Source organism: Larimichthys crocea, chromosome XVIII, assembly GCF_000972845.2.
Source record: "Larimichthys crocea isolate SSNF chromosome XVIII, L_crocea_2.0, whole genome shotgun sequence".
Lineage (NCBI taxonomy): Eukaryota > Metazoa > Chordata > Actinopteri > Sciaenidae > Larimichthys > Larimichthys crocea.
The window spans coordinates 4,415,851-4,431,576 of NC_040028.1; the positions used below are offsets into that span (position 1 = coordinate 4,415,851).

Consider the following 15,726-nt stretch of genomic DNA (forward strand, 5'->3'; position numbering starts at 1 on the left):
TAGTTCAAGGGTTTATTTGGAAACTTTTGGGGTCTGTTTTTTTATATGGGGTGTACAGAGTGTGTTTCTAGAGCACACACACCTACATGTCTTCACATGAGTCAGTTGAGTTTGGGCCCCTCATGTTGGGGTCTGCAGAAAGACTCAACATAACTACAGTGACTTGATATACATGTATATATAGAGAGGAGAGTCAAAAACAAACTTTTCTGTTTGGAAGTTTACTCTGGATATTTGTGTCAAGCTTTAAACCCGTTACAAATGGTTCTGTGTAGTTTAGGCCGGGCCCCTGGACCTCAGACCGTACGGAAACCCCTGTTTGAACGTCCTTGGCCTTCCCACCTGTACCCAGGCTGGGCTGGGGGGGGGGCTGAGAGAACATTCCTGTGCAGGAGCGACTGCGGTAAGTCAGTCCTGTTCTGTCCCGCAGAGGTCCAACACGACAGGAAAACTACACTCCCCACTTTTTTTTTCTTCCATGTCCCCCTCACTTTAAACCAGCCGTGACGGAACTTTTTTTCCCCCCCCTCAGCAACAAGTCGTGGAAAAAAATCACACCACCACTCCCCTCCCCAAAAAAAAGTTAAGTCTCAACTTACCATTGATAGAAGTGAGCGAAAGAAGTCAAGATTTTTGGAGAGTAAATCCCGTCACACGACAACTTTTTAAAGTCGCGTCTCGGCGAACGAGCGCGTCGACAAGCTGGAGAGCTCAGAGAAGACGGAGACGGAGGAGCCGAGAAATGTGATGAAACGAGCCTCCATTTTCTCCCCAGACTCCAGGCAGGAGCAGAAATGCAGCACAAAGTTGGACACTCGCTGCATTGTTAACATTCCTCAGGTCACGTGACGGACCGACGCACGTCGCACGGGCCCGGACTCGTCTATTGGAACAGTGATCCACTCCGGGGTTTGTTTGAAAGCTGAGGAACAAATGCTGATTTGTAAGAGTCTAAACTAATGAGCCGAAAAGTTGGATTGTTTGAAAAACAAAGTCTTTAAAAAACACAAAAATTTGAAACTGAAAGTTTTGACTCAACTTACTGTAGCATGAAATAAGTGAAAGAAAAGTTTTTATTTATTATTATTTATCCAGTTTCTGATCTTTTTTCCCCCCATTCAGAGTTCACAACAATATAATATACAATGCCACCCCTTTTTAATGTTCACCTATAATGTCGTGATTATAATGTGTGATTAATACTGAACTTTAATGGATTAGCATTAGCAGTCTGCTACAAAAATGTGCTATATCACTCCAGACCTTTTAGATCCTGATAGTGCACTGGCAAAGATGGATGGCTCATGCACACTTGTTACCATCATGTGTTTTTACATTATTTGAATGTTCTAGTCATAGACAACTCCACACGGTCACATTAAAAAGTAACAGAGTGAGAGTCTTCCTCCTTCCTCCTCTCTGACCGCACATATTCTAGGCGGGGCTTCCTCCAATGCATTTCTCTCCTGGAATATCAAAAAATATCAGCGCATTACTCACTCACTTCTCTTTGGCCTTGGGAGGAAACTATACCATGAGCCAAAGGCCACCAATCAGCGTGGATGCAAATAATGGCCACAATAATAATTCTCTATTATCAGTCATCACTATGTCAAACACTGGACAGATCAAAAGGTGGTTTCCCAAACTTTTTTTTTCAGTCACAGAGGCAAAACTGAGGAAAAACTGAATTGGAACTTGTAGGGTTATACATCATGGAAGCACATGCATCATACAATAGGACATAGTGTGGTGTGGGTGTGATAGAGTGGCATTCAGACTAAAAGCTCTTTGTTGATTTTAGAGAGGGAGTTCATGGAAAGTGAACCCTCATCCATGGCTGCTGGGGAAGATATCAGATCAACAACACTCCCATATATAAAACACAAAGTACCACATGATATTTTTGCTACACATAACAGAGACTCAAATGGCATTCATTTCAAGGTTTTTGCTATTAACCATTCGATAACAATCCCCTAGTACGGGGTCTTCAACCTTTTCCGCCCAAAGACCCTTGGATGAGAGACAAACAGAACAGGGACCCCCACATGCAATAAATATTTTAAAATGTATCACATTTTAAGCCTGGTCTATAATAACAATTATCTGTACCCTCACATTCACAATTATTTTGGCAAAAAGTGTCCATTTTATGACAAAAATTGGCGGACCTCCTGCAGTACCTCTGCAGCCCCCTAGGGCCATGGACCCCTGGTTAAGACCCTTGCTCTAGGTGCAGAAAGAGATGTGTTATGCTTTCAGGCACCGAAAATTTAAAAAAGAAGAGGAATAATAATTTGGTTGTTTTTTGTTTTTTTACCCATCACATGGTCTTCCCTCCTTTAATCAACCAGCACTCACCATAGTATGAAGCATGTCTGTTCATCAAGATCATTCATGAAGTTAAAGCTGAAAAGTGAAATAATTATTTCTGATTTTTCATACAGCTCTCCATCAATCTTTGCAGTGTTCATTTCTGGTTTGTTTGGAGTAAACCACAAGACTATGTTGTCCCTTGTGCCACCTCCCACCAAAGCATTAAGAGAAAACAATATCACAGAGGAGAACGTTTGATTTCCTTAAGGAACTCTTGGTACTACATCCACTACCATAGCGTGCCTAAAAAAAAAAAACTTCTCATCGTGTGAAAAACTTTACAATTAATTTCAGGTTCTGGCCAAAGCAGAAAATCAGCTGTTGTAATGTTTAACCCTTCAAACCTTCTGAGAGATATAACTCATAATCAAGTATAATGCCCAACGGGGGGTCCAACATCAGGAATGAATAGGATGGGGAGGCCAGATCGCCCATCATTTGAGTTTATACACTTTAAATTGTAGAAGTGATCAATATAAAAACAGAAAATGTTGGAACATATCTTACTTTGTGAGTAATGAGAAGGGATGTTTTGTTGTGCTGTTTTTGCATGTTAAACTCACTAAACAAACCGGAGATGGGTCTAAAGCAGATTGCATGATGCAAAAATAAATATTTGTAGAAAAAAAAACGCAGGCTCATTTGTAACAGCGTACCAGTTTTACAAACTAAGGCACCAGCAAACGCAGGAGCAACAGGAGACTGTCTCGATAAGCGGGGTCCTGTCTAAGCAGATAACTCTGAAACCATGAACAGACGTCAATATATAAAGTGAATATCAACACGATTTTTTTGTTTAAGTGTGAGCACACATCCTAACTTCATTCCACAAACTATTAAAAACATCAAATTTGCACATCAGTGACCAGCTTGGCCTTTCTTGAGAATTGCCTCCAGCCCTGTCCTGTAACTAACAGAACAGCCTCTGTGGTATGTCCTCATGGTTCACAACAGTTACAATCAATTAGAACAGCACACACTGAGCGACACAGTCGCAAATTAAGTGTACATTCTCCAAATGCTGACACGCTCAGCTTCGTGAAAAACACTTCAGTGTGTGTGTGTGTGTGTGTGTGTGGGGAGAAGAAACACAACAATACTCTGGTTGCCTTTGGAATTCCTGCTTTCACAACTCATTTATTTCAATCACTTGTAACGATACTTTGATTCCCATGACCGTAAAGAATCGCAGAAGCATGTACAAGAGAACAGAGTTTGATTCCAACACACAGATGCCTGCATATAAAGTTTTTCTTGGAGATCTGTCGGTGGCCCACGCCTGATTATGGAAAACGGAACATTGTAAACAAAAATAATCATCCTTTCTCATCAGCATCTTTTAGAAAACTGAACCTTTGTATTAAATAAGAAGGCATTCTGGCAAAACACTGAACTGAATACTTAAAAAAAACAGCAGGAACATCTTTAAACACTAGTGGCGTGGTAAATATTGACATCATTGTTAATTAAACAGCCCAGGTTGGAAACCACAGAGTCCATCCACCCCCCGCCTAACACTCCACGTGGTGCCCTGTGGTGAAAAACCATTTCATTTTTTTGGTCCGTTTCAGTTATTTTACACACAAGCAGTTTAAGTTTCTGCAGAAGGGGCTGTTTATTGTGTAAAAAGTCTTCAAAACCAGTAAGCCCTGTTGAAGAGAACTCTGCCACTCGGCAATGTGCAGTAAACCAGTGAGCTATTGTTGAAACTCCTGGAAGTGAGCCGTTTCTACTAAGCCCGGAGAGCAGCAGATAAATTAACCCAGACCCCGGCCCCTATGGCAGTAAATGTTGTGTGGGTGGTAACAGGTAGCTAATCATCCCGCGGTGATTGTATTCTATTCTTATAAATCTAGCTGGCAGGCAAAAATGTGTGAAATGCCAAAAAAAAAATGTAAGTTTACGCCAATAATGCCTCCAAGCACTCATTAACCGTGACGTGTGTCTATCCCTGGTGGTGAAACTCTTACCTATGTGCATGCTGTTCTTATTTTAACCTGCTTTATATATCTGTGCATTGTGTGTACTGTCCTTGATTTATAAGCAGGAAGCAACAAAACAGCTGGTTTTGTTAGCTAGCCGACAAACCCCCTCTCCGCAACAGAGGAAGGGAGAAACCAGTGAAGTCAGCTCCTCTATATTCATTGGGGATAGAAAAAAACACTTGCAGACAGAGGACTGCGTTAGTGGGAACATTGTCTGCATACTTCAGTATTTACAAATGGCTAAAGGTACAATTCACTCACATAGCTGTCATTCATAGCCTAAATAATTAATAACATCCTTTGCAAGCCTGCCATTCTCTATCAGCCGAGTGCATAACTCATGACATCACATCTTAACATGTGGTTTTTGGATTTGAGGGAAGTGTTTTTATCTGACCCCAGATAAACAGGAGACACATGCACTGTGATGTAAATTTAAAGTGGATGAGTGTAAATCGTTTTTCTGTAATCATGTCGTGCTGACATGAGAATGTAATGGGAGAACGTGAAATAAGGTCCAAAGCAGTAAAGGGAACTTATGTGCTGACCAGCATTAAGGAGCATGAGGCATTTCTGTACGCATCACTCTAGTGGGCAGGCAGAGATGCACAGGTTGTTAAGGCACAGGCAACTTGTACGATCTTATCAAAGGTTGAGAGGTTTGACGTGCGCTCAGAGGCCGCGGTGAAGGGGCTTTCGACAGGGCCTGTGAGCATGACGTACCTCTGCTTCACCATGGAGATCACCCTGTCCACATGCCTCTGCACACTCACTGTCTCAGAGCAAGTATCGGAGCCCCTGAGCTCCCGTACGCCCCTGATTGGTAGCTGCTGGCGATTTTGAACAGGGCTCCGCGGGCGGCCACGGAATCGGCGATGTTGAGATCGCGACTCGCCAATACGACGTCGCCTGGGAGAAGCTTGCACAGAAGGCCGCAGCCCTCAGCCAGGCTTTTGTCACTGACGTTTCCCAGCACGCCCCTAGAGACGAAGGTGACAACGCCTTGCGGAGCCACACCAATCAGATACTTTAGCACATTATGACTTGTCCCCACAACCTGAGAGCTTGGCACCACCCTCTGCTGTTGCTGGGTGCTGCTGGTGGTTACCCCGGGAAACCGGCTCCTCAAAGGCACCGTGAAACAGTCTACGATGACGCGCAGTCAGGGTGGGAGGTGCGCAGAGCTGCTGGCAGGTTTTTCCGGAGCTCAGCTCTGAGGGCCAGAAGACGGCTGTGGGCACCAGAGTGGAGGACATGATGCTGACCATCTGGTGCACTGTCCTCTTACCATGCTGACTTTCACACCGAAGCGATAGGCCAGTCTGGTTGCGGAGGTCCAGACGGAGTCGCATCAGTGTGAGCAGCACTGCTGGAACTTGGAGAGCTTCACGTTCTTCATCCCGTCCATGTGAGGTGCCAGCAGCCACATGACTTGTCTCAGGACAAAGAGTAGTTTGGTAAACCAGTGTAAAACTTCACTTTCTCTGCATCGTTCCTCAAGGAGCTCTCAGACAGGGACATTTTTCTCCACTGACTCCCTGAGGGTCTGGTTCTCCTTCTTCAGGGCTTTCACGATATCGTCAAAGTTACCGGCACATCAGACGTCTGAGCGACTTCCCTTTCTTGCTGTCACTCATAGATTCAACATCCTCATCGTCATCTTCATCTGCGCTGGGGAAGAGGAAGCACTTTCCTCCACGATGGCCTCTTGCTCCCTCTCCTCAGGATGCTCTTCCTGGCCCCGTCCCCCCCCACGGACCTGCCCTGACCCTGCAGGAACAACAAGGCGTTGGCCGCCTCCACGCGTGCTTCCTGCTTGTCCAGGATCTCTAAGGTCCCTGGCTCTTTCATCTCTGGGGATAAAGGAGCTGCCGTGAACACAGACGGAACCTAATCTGGCGAACGTGGATTCTTCACCTGTTTACCTGCATGTGGGGAAGGAAATGTAGTAATGAGGAGGGGGTGAAGAAAAAACAAACTCCTCTTCCACTCAGTCAGTGAGGTTCAGGACAAATTGTAGTGGGCAGGCAGTCATGTTTTCCCCTCCCTGAGATGGTACATTGTCCCACCCAAAAAGAGCAGGCGACAGTTTGATAACGCTGACAAGTAACAGATTTACAGGGTTAGGTTTAGGATCTGTCTAATGAGGTTCTTGTGGGTGTTGACAATTTCTGGACTGTTTTGATAGAAAATTATAGCTCAGCAGGGCTCAACAATAAAAGGTGCCATTGACAACCAATCACAGGTTAATCTGTATGGGCATACATATACATACAAAAACATAATGCAGAAAATCTGCAAAAATCTATTAATTATGGAGGGTGAGGGGTGGGAGAATAGTCATTTTGTTGCAATGTGCAACTTCACCACTAGGTGCCACTAAATCCTACACTCTGGACCTTTAAATTAAAAATGGTATTTAATTCACATTCAGTCCACTGATGTAATTTTGGACAATAAAATGTATTAATAAACAGTAAAACATCTCACCTCCATTATATATATAGTTCAAGGGTTTATTTGGAAACTTTTGGGGGTCTGTTTTTTATTATGGAGGTGTACAGAGTGTGTTTCTAGAGCACACACACCTACATGTCTTCACTATGAGTCAGTTGAGTTTTGGCCCCTCATGTTGGGGGTCTGCAGAAAGACTCAACATAACTACAGTGACTTGATATACATGTATATATAGAGAGGAGAGTTATAGTTCAAGGGTTTATTTGGAAACTTTTGGGGGTCTGTTTTTTATTATGGAGGTGTACAGAGTGTGTTTCTAGAGCACACACACCTACATGTCTTCACTATGAGTCAGTTGAGTTTTGGCCCCTCATGTTGGGGGTCTGCAGAAAGACTCAACATAACTACAGTGACTTGATATACATGTATATATAGAGAGGAGAGTCAAAAACAAACTTTTCTGTTTGGAAGTTTACTCTGGATATTTGTGTCAAGCTTTAAACCCGTTACAAAATGGTGTCTGTGTAGTTTAGCCCGGGGCCCCTGGACCTCAGACCGTACGGAAACCCCTGTTTGAACGTCCTGTGGCCTTCCCCACTGTACCCAGGCTGGGCTGGGGGGGGGGGCTGAGAGAACATTCCTGTGCAGGAGCGACTGCGGTAAGTCAGTCCTGTTCTGTCCCGCAGAGGTCCAACACGACAGGAAAACTACACTCCCCACTTTTTTTTTTCTTCCATGTCCCCCTCACTTTAAACGCAGCCGTGACGGAACTTTTTTTTCCCCCCCTCAGCAACAAGTCGTGGAAATAAATCACACCACCACTCCCCTCCCCAAAAAAAAGTTAAGTCTCAACTTACCATGTGATAGAAGTGAGCGAGAAGAAGTCAAGATTTTTGGAGAGTAAATCCCGTCACACGACAACTTTTTAAAGTCGCGTCCTCGGCGAACGAGCGCGTCGACAGAGCTGGAGAGCTCAGAGAAGACGGAGACGGAGGAGCCGAGGAAATGTGATGAAACGAGCCTCCATTTTCTCCCCAGACTCCAGGCAGGAGCAGAAATGCAGCACAAAGTTGGACACTCGCTGCATTGTTAACATTCCTCAGGTCACGTGACGGACCGACGCACGTCAGCACGGGCCCGGAGCTCGTCTATTGGAACAGTGATCCACTCCGAGGGTTTGTTTGAAAGCTGAGGAACAAATGCTGATTTGTAAGAGTCTAAACTAATGTAGCCGAAAAGTTTGGATTGTTTGAAAAACAAAGTCGTTTAAAAAACACAAAAATTTGAAAATGAAAGTTTTGAGCTCAAACTTACTGAAAAATAAAAAAAAAATGCATTAAAAAATAGAAATAAGTGAAAGAAAAGTTTTTATTTATTATTATTTATCCAGTTTCTGATCTTTTTTCCCCACATTCAGAGTTCACAACAATATAATATACAATGCCACCCCTTTATTAATGTTCACCTATAATGTCGTGATATAATGTGTGATTACATACTGAAACTTTAATGGATTAGCATTAGCAGTCTGCTACAAAAATGTGCTATATCACTCAGACCTTTTAGATCCTGATAGTGCACATGGCAAAGATGGATGGCATTCATGCACACTTGTTACCATCATGTGTTTTTACATTATTTGCAATGATTCTAGTCATAGACAACTCCACACGGTCACATTAAAAAGTAACAGAGTGAGAGGTCTTCCTCCTTCCTCCTCTCTGACCGCACATATTCTAGGCGGGGCTTCCTCCAATGCATTTCTCTCCTGGACATATCAAAAAATATCAGCGCATTACTCACTCACTTCTCTTTGGCCTTGGGAGGAAACTATACCAATGAGCCAAAGGCCACCAATCAGCGTGGATGCAAATAATGGCCAATAAATAATAGATTCTCTATTATCAGTCATCACTATGTCAAACACATGGACAGAATCAAAAGGTGGTTTCCCAAACTTTATTTTTTCAGTCACAGAGGCAAAACTGAGGAAAAACTGAATTGGAACTTGTAGAGGTTATACATCATGGAAGCACATGCACTCATTACAATAGAGACATAGTGTGGTGTGAGGTGTGATAGAGTGGCATTCAGACTAAAAGCTCTTTGTTGATTTTAGAGAGGGAGTTCATGGAAAGTGAACCATCATCCATCGGCTGCTGGGGAAGAATCATCAAGATCAACAACACTCCCATATATAAAACACAAAGTACAACATGATATTTTTGCTACAACATAACAGAGACTCAAATGGCATTCATTTCAAGGTTTTTGCTATTAACCATTCTGATAACAATCCCCTAGTACAGGGGTCTTCAACCTTTTCCATCCCAAAGACCCCTTGGATGAGAGACAAACAGAACAGGGACCCCCACATGCAATAAATATTTTAAAATGTATCACATTTTAAGCCTGGTCTATAATAACAATTATCTGTACCCTCACATTCACAATTATTTTGGCAAAAAGTGTCAATTATTATGACAAAAATTGGCGGACCTCCTGCAGTACCTCTGCAGACCCCCTAGGGGCCATGGACCCCTGGTTGAAGACCCTTGCTCTAGGATGCAGAAAGAGATGTGTTTTATGCTTTCAGGCACAGAAAATTTAAAAAAGAAGAGGAAATAATAATTTGGTTGTTTTTTTGTTTTTGTACCCATCACATGGTCTTCCCTCCTTTAATCAACCAGCACTCACCATAGTATGAAGCATGTCTGTTCATCAAAGAAATCATTCATGAAGTTAAAAGCTGAAAAGTGAAATAATTATTTCTGAATTTTTCATACAGCTCTCCATCAATCTTAGCAGTGTTCATTTCTGGTTTGTTTGGAGTAAACACAAGACTGATAGTTGTCCATTAGTGCCACCTCACCAACATAAAGCATTAAGAGAAACAAATACATCACAGGAAGAGAGGACAGTTTGATGTCCTTAAGGAACTCTAGGAGTACATGAAAAACATCCACTACCATAGTGTGCCTATCTGAAAAAAAAAAGCTTCTCATCGTGTGAAAAACTTTACAATTAATTTCAGGTTCTGGACCAAAGCAGAAAATCAGCTGTTGTAATGTTTAACCCTTCAAAACCTTTCTGAGAGATATAACTCATAATCAAAGTATAATGCCCAACGGGGTGTCCAACATCAGGAATGAATAGGTGATGGGGAGGCCAGAATCGCCCAATCATTTAGAGTTTATACACTTTAAATTGTAGAAGTGATCAATATAAAAACAGAAAATGATTGGAACATATCTTACTTTGTGAGTAATGAGAAGGGATGTTTTGTTTTGCTGTTTTTGCATGTTAAACTCACTAAACAAACCGGAGATGGCTCTAAAGCATGTATGATGCAAAAATAAATATTTGTAGAAAAAAAAACGCAGGCTCATTTGTAACAGCAGTACCAGTTTTACAAACTAAGGCACCAGCAAACGCAGGACAACAGGAGACGTGTCTCGATAAGCGGGGTCCTGCTCTAAGCAGATAACTCTGAAACCATGAACAGACGTCAATATATAAAGTGAATATCAAAACAGATTTTTTTGTTTAAGTGTGAGCACACATCCTAACTTCATTCCACAAACTATTAAAAACATCAAATTTGCACATCAGTGACCAGCTTGGCCTTTCTTGAGAATCGCCTCCAGCCCTGTCCTGTAACTAACAGAACAGCCTCTGTGGTATGTCCTCATGGTTCACAACAGTTACAATCAATTAGAACAGCACACACTGAGCGACACAGTCGCAAATTAAGTGTACATTCTCCAAATGCTGACACGCTCAGCTTCGTGAAAAACACTTCAGTGTGTGTGTGTGTGTGTGTGTGGGGAGAAGAACAACAACAATACTCTGGTTGCCTTTGGGAAATTCCTGCTTTCACAACTCATTTATTTCAATCACTTGTAACGATACTTTGATTCACCATGACCGTAAAGAATCGCAGAAGCATGTACAAGAGAACAGAGTTTGATTCCAGCACACAGATGCCTGCATATAAAGTTTTTCTTGGAGATCTGTCGGTGGCCAACGCATGATTATGGAAAACGGAAACATTGTAAACAAAAATAATCATCCTTTCTCATCAGCATCTTTTAGAAAACTGAACCTTTGTATTAAATAAGAAGGCATTCTGGCAAAACACTGAACTGAATACTTAAAAAAAAACAGCAGGAACATCTTTAAACACTAGTGGCGTGGTAAATATTGACATCATTGTTAATTAAACAGCCCAGGTTGGAAACCACGGAGTCCATCCACCCCCCGCCTAACACTCCACGAGGTGCCCTGTGGTGAAAAACCATTTCATTTTTTTGGTCCGTTTCAGTTATTTTACCACACAGCAGTTTAAGTTTCTGCAGAAGGGGCTGTTTATTGTGTAAAAAGTCTTCAAAAACCAGTAAAGCCCTGTTGAAGAGAACATCTGCCACTCGGCAATGTGCAGTAAACCAGTGAGCTATTGTTGAGAACTCCTGGAAGTGAGCCGTTTCTACTAAGCCCGGAGAGCAGCAGATAAATTAACACCAGACCCCGGCCATATGGCAGTAAATTGTTGTGTGGGTGGTAACAGGTAGCTAATCATCCCGCGGTGATTGTATTCTATTCTTATAAAATCTAGCTGGCAGGCAAAAATGTGTGAAATGCCCCCCAAAAAATGTAAGTTTACGGCCAATAATGCCTCCAAGCACTCATTAACCGTGACGTGTGTCTATCCCTGCGTGGTGAAACTCTTACCTATGTGCATGCTGTTCTTATTTTAACCTGCTTTATATATCTGTGCATTGTGTGTACTGTCCTTGATTTATAAGCAGGGAAGCAACAAAACAGCTGGTTTTGTTAGCTAGCCGACAAACCCCCTCTCCGCAACAGAGGAAGGGAGAAACCAGTGAAGTCAGCTCCTCTAGTATTCATTGGGGATAGAAAAAAACACTTGCAGACAGAGGACTGCGTTAGTGGGAACATTGTCTGCATACTTCAGTATTTACAAATGGCTAAAAGGTACAATTCACTCACATAGCTGTCATTCATAGCCTAAATAAATTAATAACATCCTTTGCAAGCCTGCCATTCTCTATCAGCCCAGTTGCATAACTTCATGACATCACATCTTAACAATGTGGTTTTTGGATTTGAGGGAAGTGTTTTTATCTGACCCCAGATAACAAGGAGACACATGCACTGTGAGTGTAAATTAAAGTGGATGAGTGTAAATCGTTTTTCTGTAGTAATCATGTCGTGCTGACATGAGAATGTAATGGGAGAACGTGAAATAAGGTCCAAAGCAGTAAAGGGAACTTATGTGCCTGACCAGCATTAAGAAGTATGAGGCATTTCTGTACGCATCACTCTAGTGGAGCAGCAGAGATGCACAGGTTGTTTAAGGCACAGGCAACTTGTACGATCTTATCAAAGGTTGAGAGGTTTGACGTGCGCTCAGAGGCCGCGGTGAAGGGGCTTTCGACAGGGCCTGTGAGCATGACGTACCTCTGCTTCACCATGGAGATCACCCTGTCCACATGCCTCTGCACACTCACTGTCTCAGAGCAAGTATCGGAGCCCCCTGAGCTCCCGTACGCCCCTGATTGGTAGCTGCTGGCGATTTTGAACAGGGCTCCGCGGGCGGCCACGGAATCGGCGATGTTGAGATCGCGACTCGCCAATACGACGTCGCCTGGGAGAAGCTTGCACAGAAGGCCGCAGCCCTCAGCCAGGCTTTTGTCACTGACGTTTCCCAGCACGCCCCTAGAGACGAAGGTGACAACGCCTTGCGGAGCCACACCAATCAGATACTTTAGCACATTATGACTTGTCCCCACAACCTGAGAGCTTGGCACCACCCTCTGCTGTTGCTGGTGCTGCTGGTTACCCCGGGAAACCGGCTCCTCAAAAGGCACCGTGAAACAGTCTACGATGACAGCGCAGTCAGGGTGGGAGGTGCGCAGAGCTGCTGGCAGGTTTTTCCGGAGCTCAGCTCTAGAGGGCCAGAAGACGGCTGTGGGCACCAGAGTGGAGGACATGATGCTGACCATCTGGTGCACTGTCCTCGTTACCATGCTGACTTTCACACCGAAGCGATAGGCCAGATCTTGGTTGCGGAGGTCCAGACGGAGTCGCATCAGTGTGAGCAGCAACTGCTGGAACTTGGAGAGCTTCACGTTCTTCATCCCGTCCATGTGAGGTGCCAGCAGCCACATGACTGTCTCTAGGACAAAGTAGTTTGGTAAACCAGTGTAAAACTTCACTTTCTCTGCATCGTTCCTCAAGGAGCTCTCAGACAGGGACATTTTCTCCACTGACTCCCTGAGGGTCTGGTTCTCCTTCTTCAGGGCTTTCACGATATCGTCAAAGTTAACCGGCACATCAGACGTCTGAGCAAACTTCCCTTTCTTGCTGTCACTCATAGATTCAACATCCTCATCGTCATCTTCATCTGCGCTGAGGGAAGAGGAAGCACTTTCCTCCACGATGGCCTCTTGCTCCCTCTCCTCAGGATGCTCTTCCTGGCCCCGCTCCCCCACCACGGACCTGCCCTGACCCTGCAGGAACAACAAGGCGTTGGCCGCCTCCACGCGTGCTTCCTGCTTGTCCAGGATCTCTAAGGTCCCTGGCTCTTTCATCTCTGGGGATAAGGGAGCTGCCGTGAACACAGACGGAACATAATCTGGCGAACGTGGATTCTTCACCTGTTTACCTGCATGTGGGGAAAGGAAATGTAGTAAATGAGGAGGAGGTGAAGAAAAAAACTCATTGAACTTCCTCTTCCACTCAGTCAGTAGAGGTTCAGGACAAATTGTAGTGGGCAGGCAGTCATGTTTTCCCCTCGCCTGAGATGGTACATTGTCCCACCCAAAAAGAGCAAGGCGAGCAGTTTGATAACGGCTGACCAAGTAACAGATTTACAGGGTTAGGTTTAGGATCTGTCTAATGAGGTTTCTTGTGGGTGTGACAATTTCTGGACTGTTTTGATAGAAAATTATAGCTCAGCAGGGCTCAACAATAAAGGTTGCCATTGACAACCAATCACAGGTATATCTGTATGGGCATACATATACATACAAAACATAATGCAGAGAAATCTGCAAAAATCTATTAATTATGGAGGGTGAGGGGTGGGAGATAGTCATTTGGTTGCAATGTGCAACTTCACCACTAGGTGCCACTAAATCCTACACTCTGGACCTTTAAATTAAAAATGGTATTTAATTCACATTCAGTCCACTGATGTAATTTTGGACAATAAAATGTATTAATAAACAGTAAAACATCTCACCTCCATTACATATCTTTGTCACATACCGATCACACAGTCAAGTGTGATCCAAAACAACAAATCTGACATAAATCCTACTTTTTAAAAAAAACTTAGAATTTTTTCAGTTTTGGCCACCCCATTTACAAACATGAGATGGCCACAATATTAGAAACACCTTTCAGTATAATGCAGTCCTCTCTGACAGTCTCAGCGAAAATTGAAACATTGTAAAAGCAGAATTTATGGCAGAGTTGTTGTATGGGATCACATTGGATTGTAAAGGTATAACTAATGTCATGGCTGGGCGGTGTTTAGAAAGAGAAAGGTGTGTGTGCCTAATGTCAGTATCAGCCCCAAAAAATCCAGTATCTGTCGGGCTCTCGTGTTGAACCCTGTAACAGTTATTATACACAAGTATGATTTTGCACCAATAAAATGTCATATTGGTGATGACGATGATCTAACCATAACAGGATCAAAACTTTATAGTAAACTTATCTAACCCTTCTTATTTATTACTTTCTTGTTACAGATAAGAAAAGCTACAGCATTCATACGTTTCTCTTCAAACAATAATATTACATGGACAGCAGCATGACAATAATAGTACTAGAAACTTGCAAACAGATATTAACATTATAGTGCAGTTTTTCCTTTTAAATATGAACTGAACCGACTTTACGGTCAGTAAATACATCGTAAACACTGTCAGAAGCACCTTATGCAATAAATTGAAATAAACTTGCCTCACCACTGAAAACAGTGTTAGTTTCTATTATTATGACTAAAACTGATTTCTTTGAAATAAGTCATTTTTAAGGGGTCATTATGGTTTCAATAACTACCTGTTGTGATCACACTTAATATCACACTGTGCCCAGCAGATCAGACAATATGGATCTAGTAATATGCATTCTGAATCTCTCTCCACATGAACGAGCCTGCTCCACGCAGACAGCCGCTCGCTCCTCGCAGCGTCCACGCGTCCGTACCTGAGATGAAGTGAGTACTACACAGCCGGCTGCCGTCGTTCGGCACCCAGCCCTCTCTGTTCACAGCAGCTATCCAGCGCTGCTTCCTCTCGGGGTCCCGGGGGAAACGGTAGAAAGATAAGGTGGTGCCCGGTGTCCTTCTGTTCCTACAGCCTGCCACCACACATGTGTGAACCATAGTAAGGCCACGGAGAAGCGTGGAGGTGTGCGCTGCTGTTTGTTGGCTGTTTTGACTCCCAAAATGGCGGACTACCAAAGGGTGGGGGGAGAAAAAAAAAAAAAAAAAAAAAAAAAACTGGTACCGTCATCAGGTCGTTTGCATTCAGGGATCTGATTGGATCAAATCAGCGTGACGTCACTGAAATGAGATCCTAACTCACGCGGTGCCGCAGCTAACGGCGTGAGATGAGAGATGGATGATCTATGGAAACGACCCAAAGTGTTAATCACGTGTTACAATGTCAGGGTCAGAACAAACCTGTACACTATATGGCCAAAAGTGTGCGGACACTGTGCACTTTTTGGTATATTGGTATGTTGTATGAGTCCCGGGTTGTGGATCCATGAAGGGAAATGTTGATGCCATCAGTGTTTGCAAGTACTGCCCCTCTGCCCAGTTATCATGGTACTTCAGATGTTGACATTTCCAAACATCACATGCGAC

At 43.5% G+C, this 15,726-nt stretch overlaps 2 protein-coding genes across 2 annotated transcripts in view; both read right to left on the reverse strand.

The window, feature by feature from the left end:
- The window catches only part of lats2 (large tumor suppressor kinase 2), a 30,018-nt gene extending 22,018 nt beyond the window's left edge, over positions 1 to 8,000 (reverse strand). The window contains exon 1 of the mRNA XM_019275556.2: positions 7,679 to 8,000. The gene's annotated coding sequence lies outside the window, so the exon portion shown is untranslated. The remainder of the gene's footprint in view (positions 1 to 7,678) is intronic.
- Positions 8,001 to 9,434: 1,434 nt separating this feature from the next.
- Positions 9,435 to 15,321, reverse strand: LOC104921499 (THAP domain-containing protein 11). The gene is made up of 2 exons (XM_010734046.3): positions 15,063 to 15,321; positions 9,435 to 13,509 (listed from the first exon to the last, which is right to left on the reverse strand). The coding sequence occupies exons 1-2, from the start codon at positions 15,238 to 15,240 to the stop codon at positions 12,161 to 12,163; spliced, it is 1,527 nt and encodes a 508-aa protein (XP_010732348.2). The 5' UTR covers positions 15,241 to 15,321; the 3' UTR covers positions 9,435 to 12,160.
- Between the last annotated feature and the right edge of the window lie 405 nt (positions 15,322 to 15,726).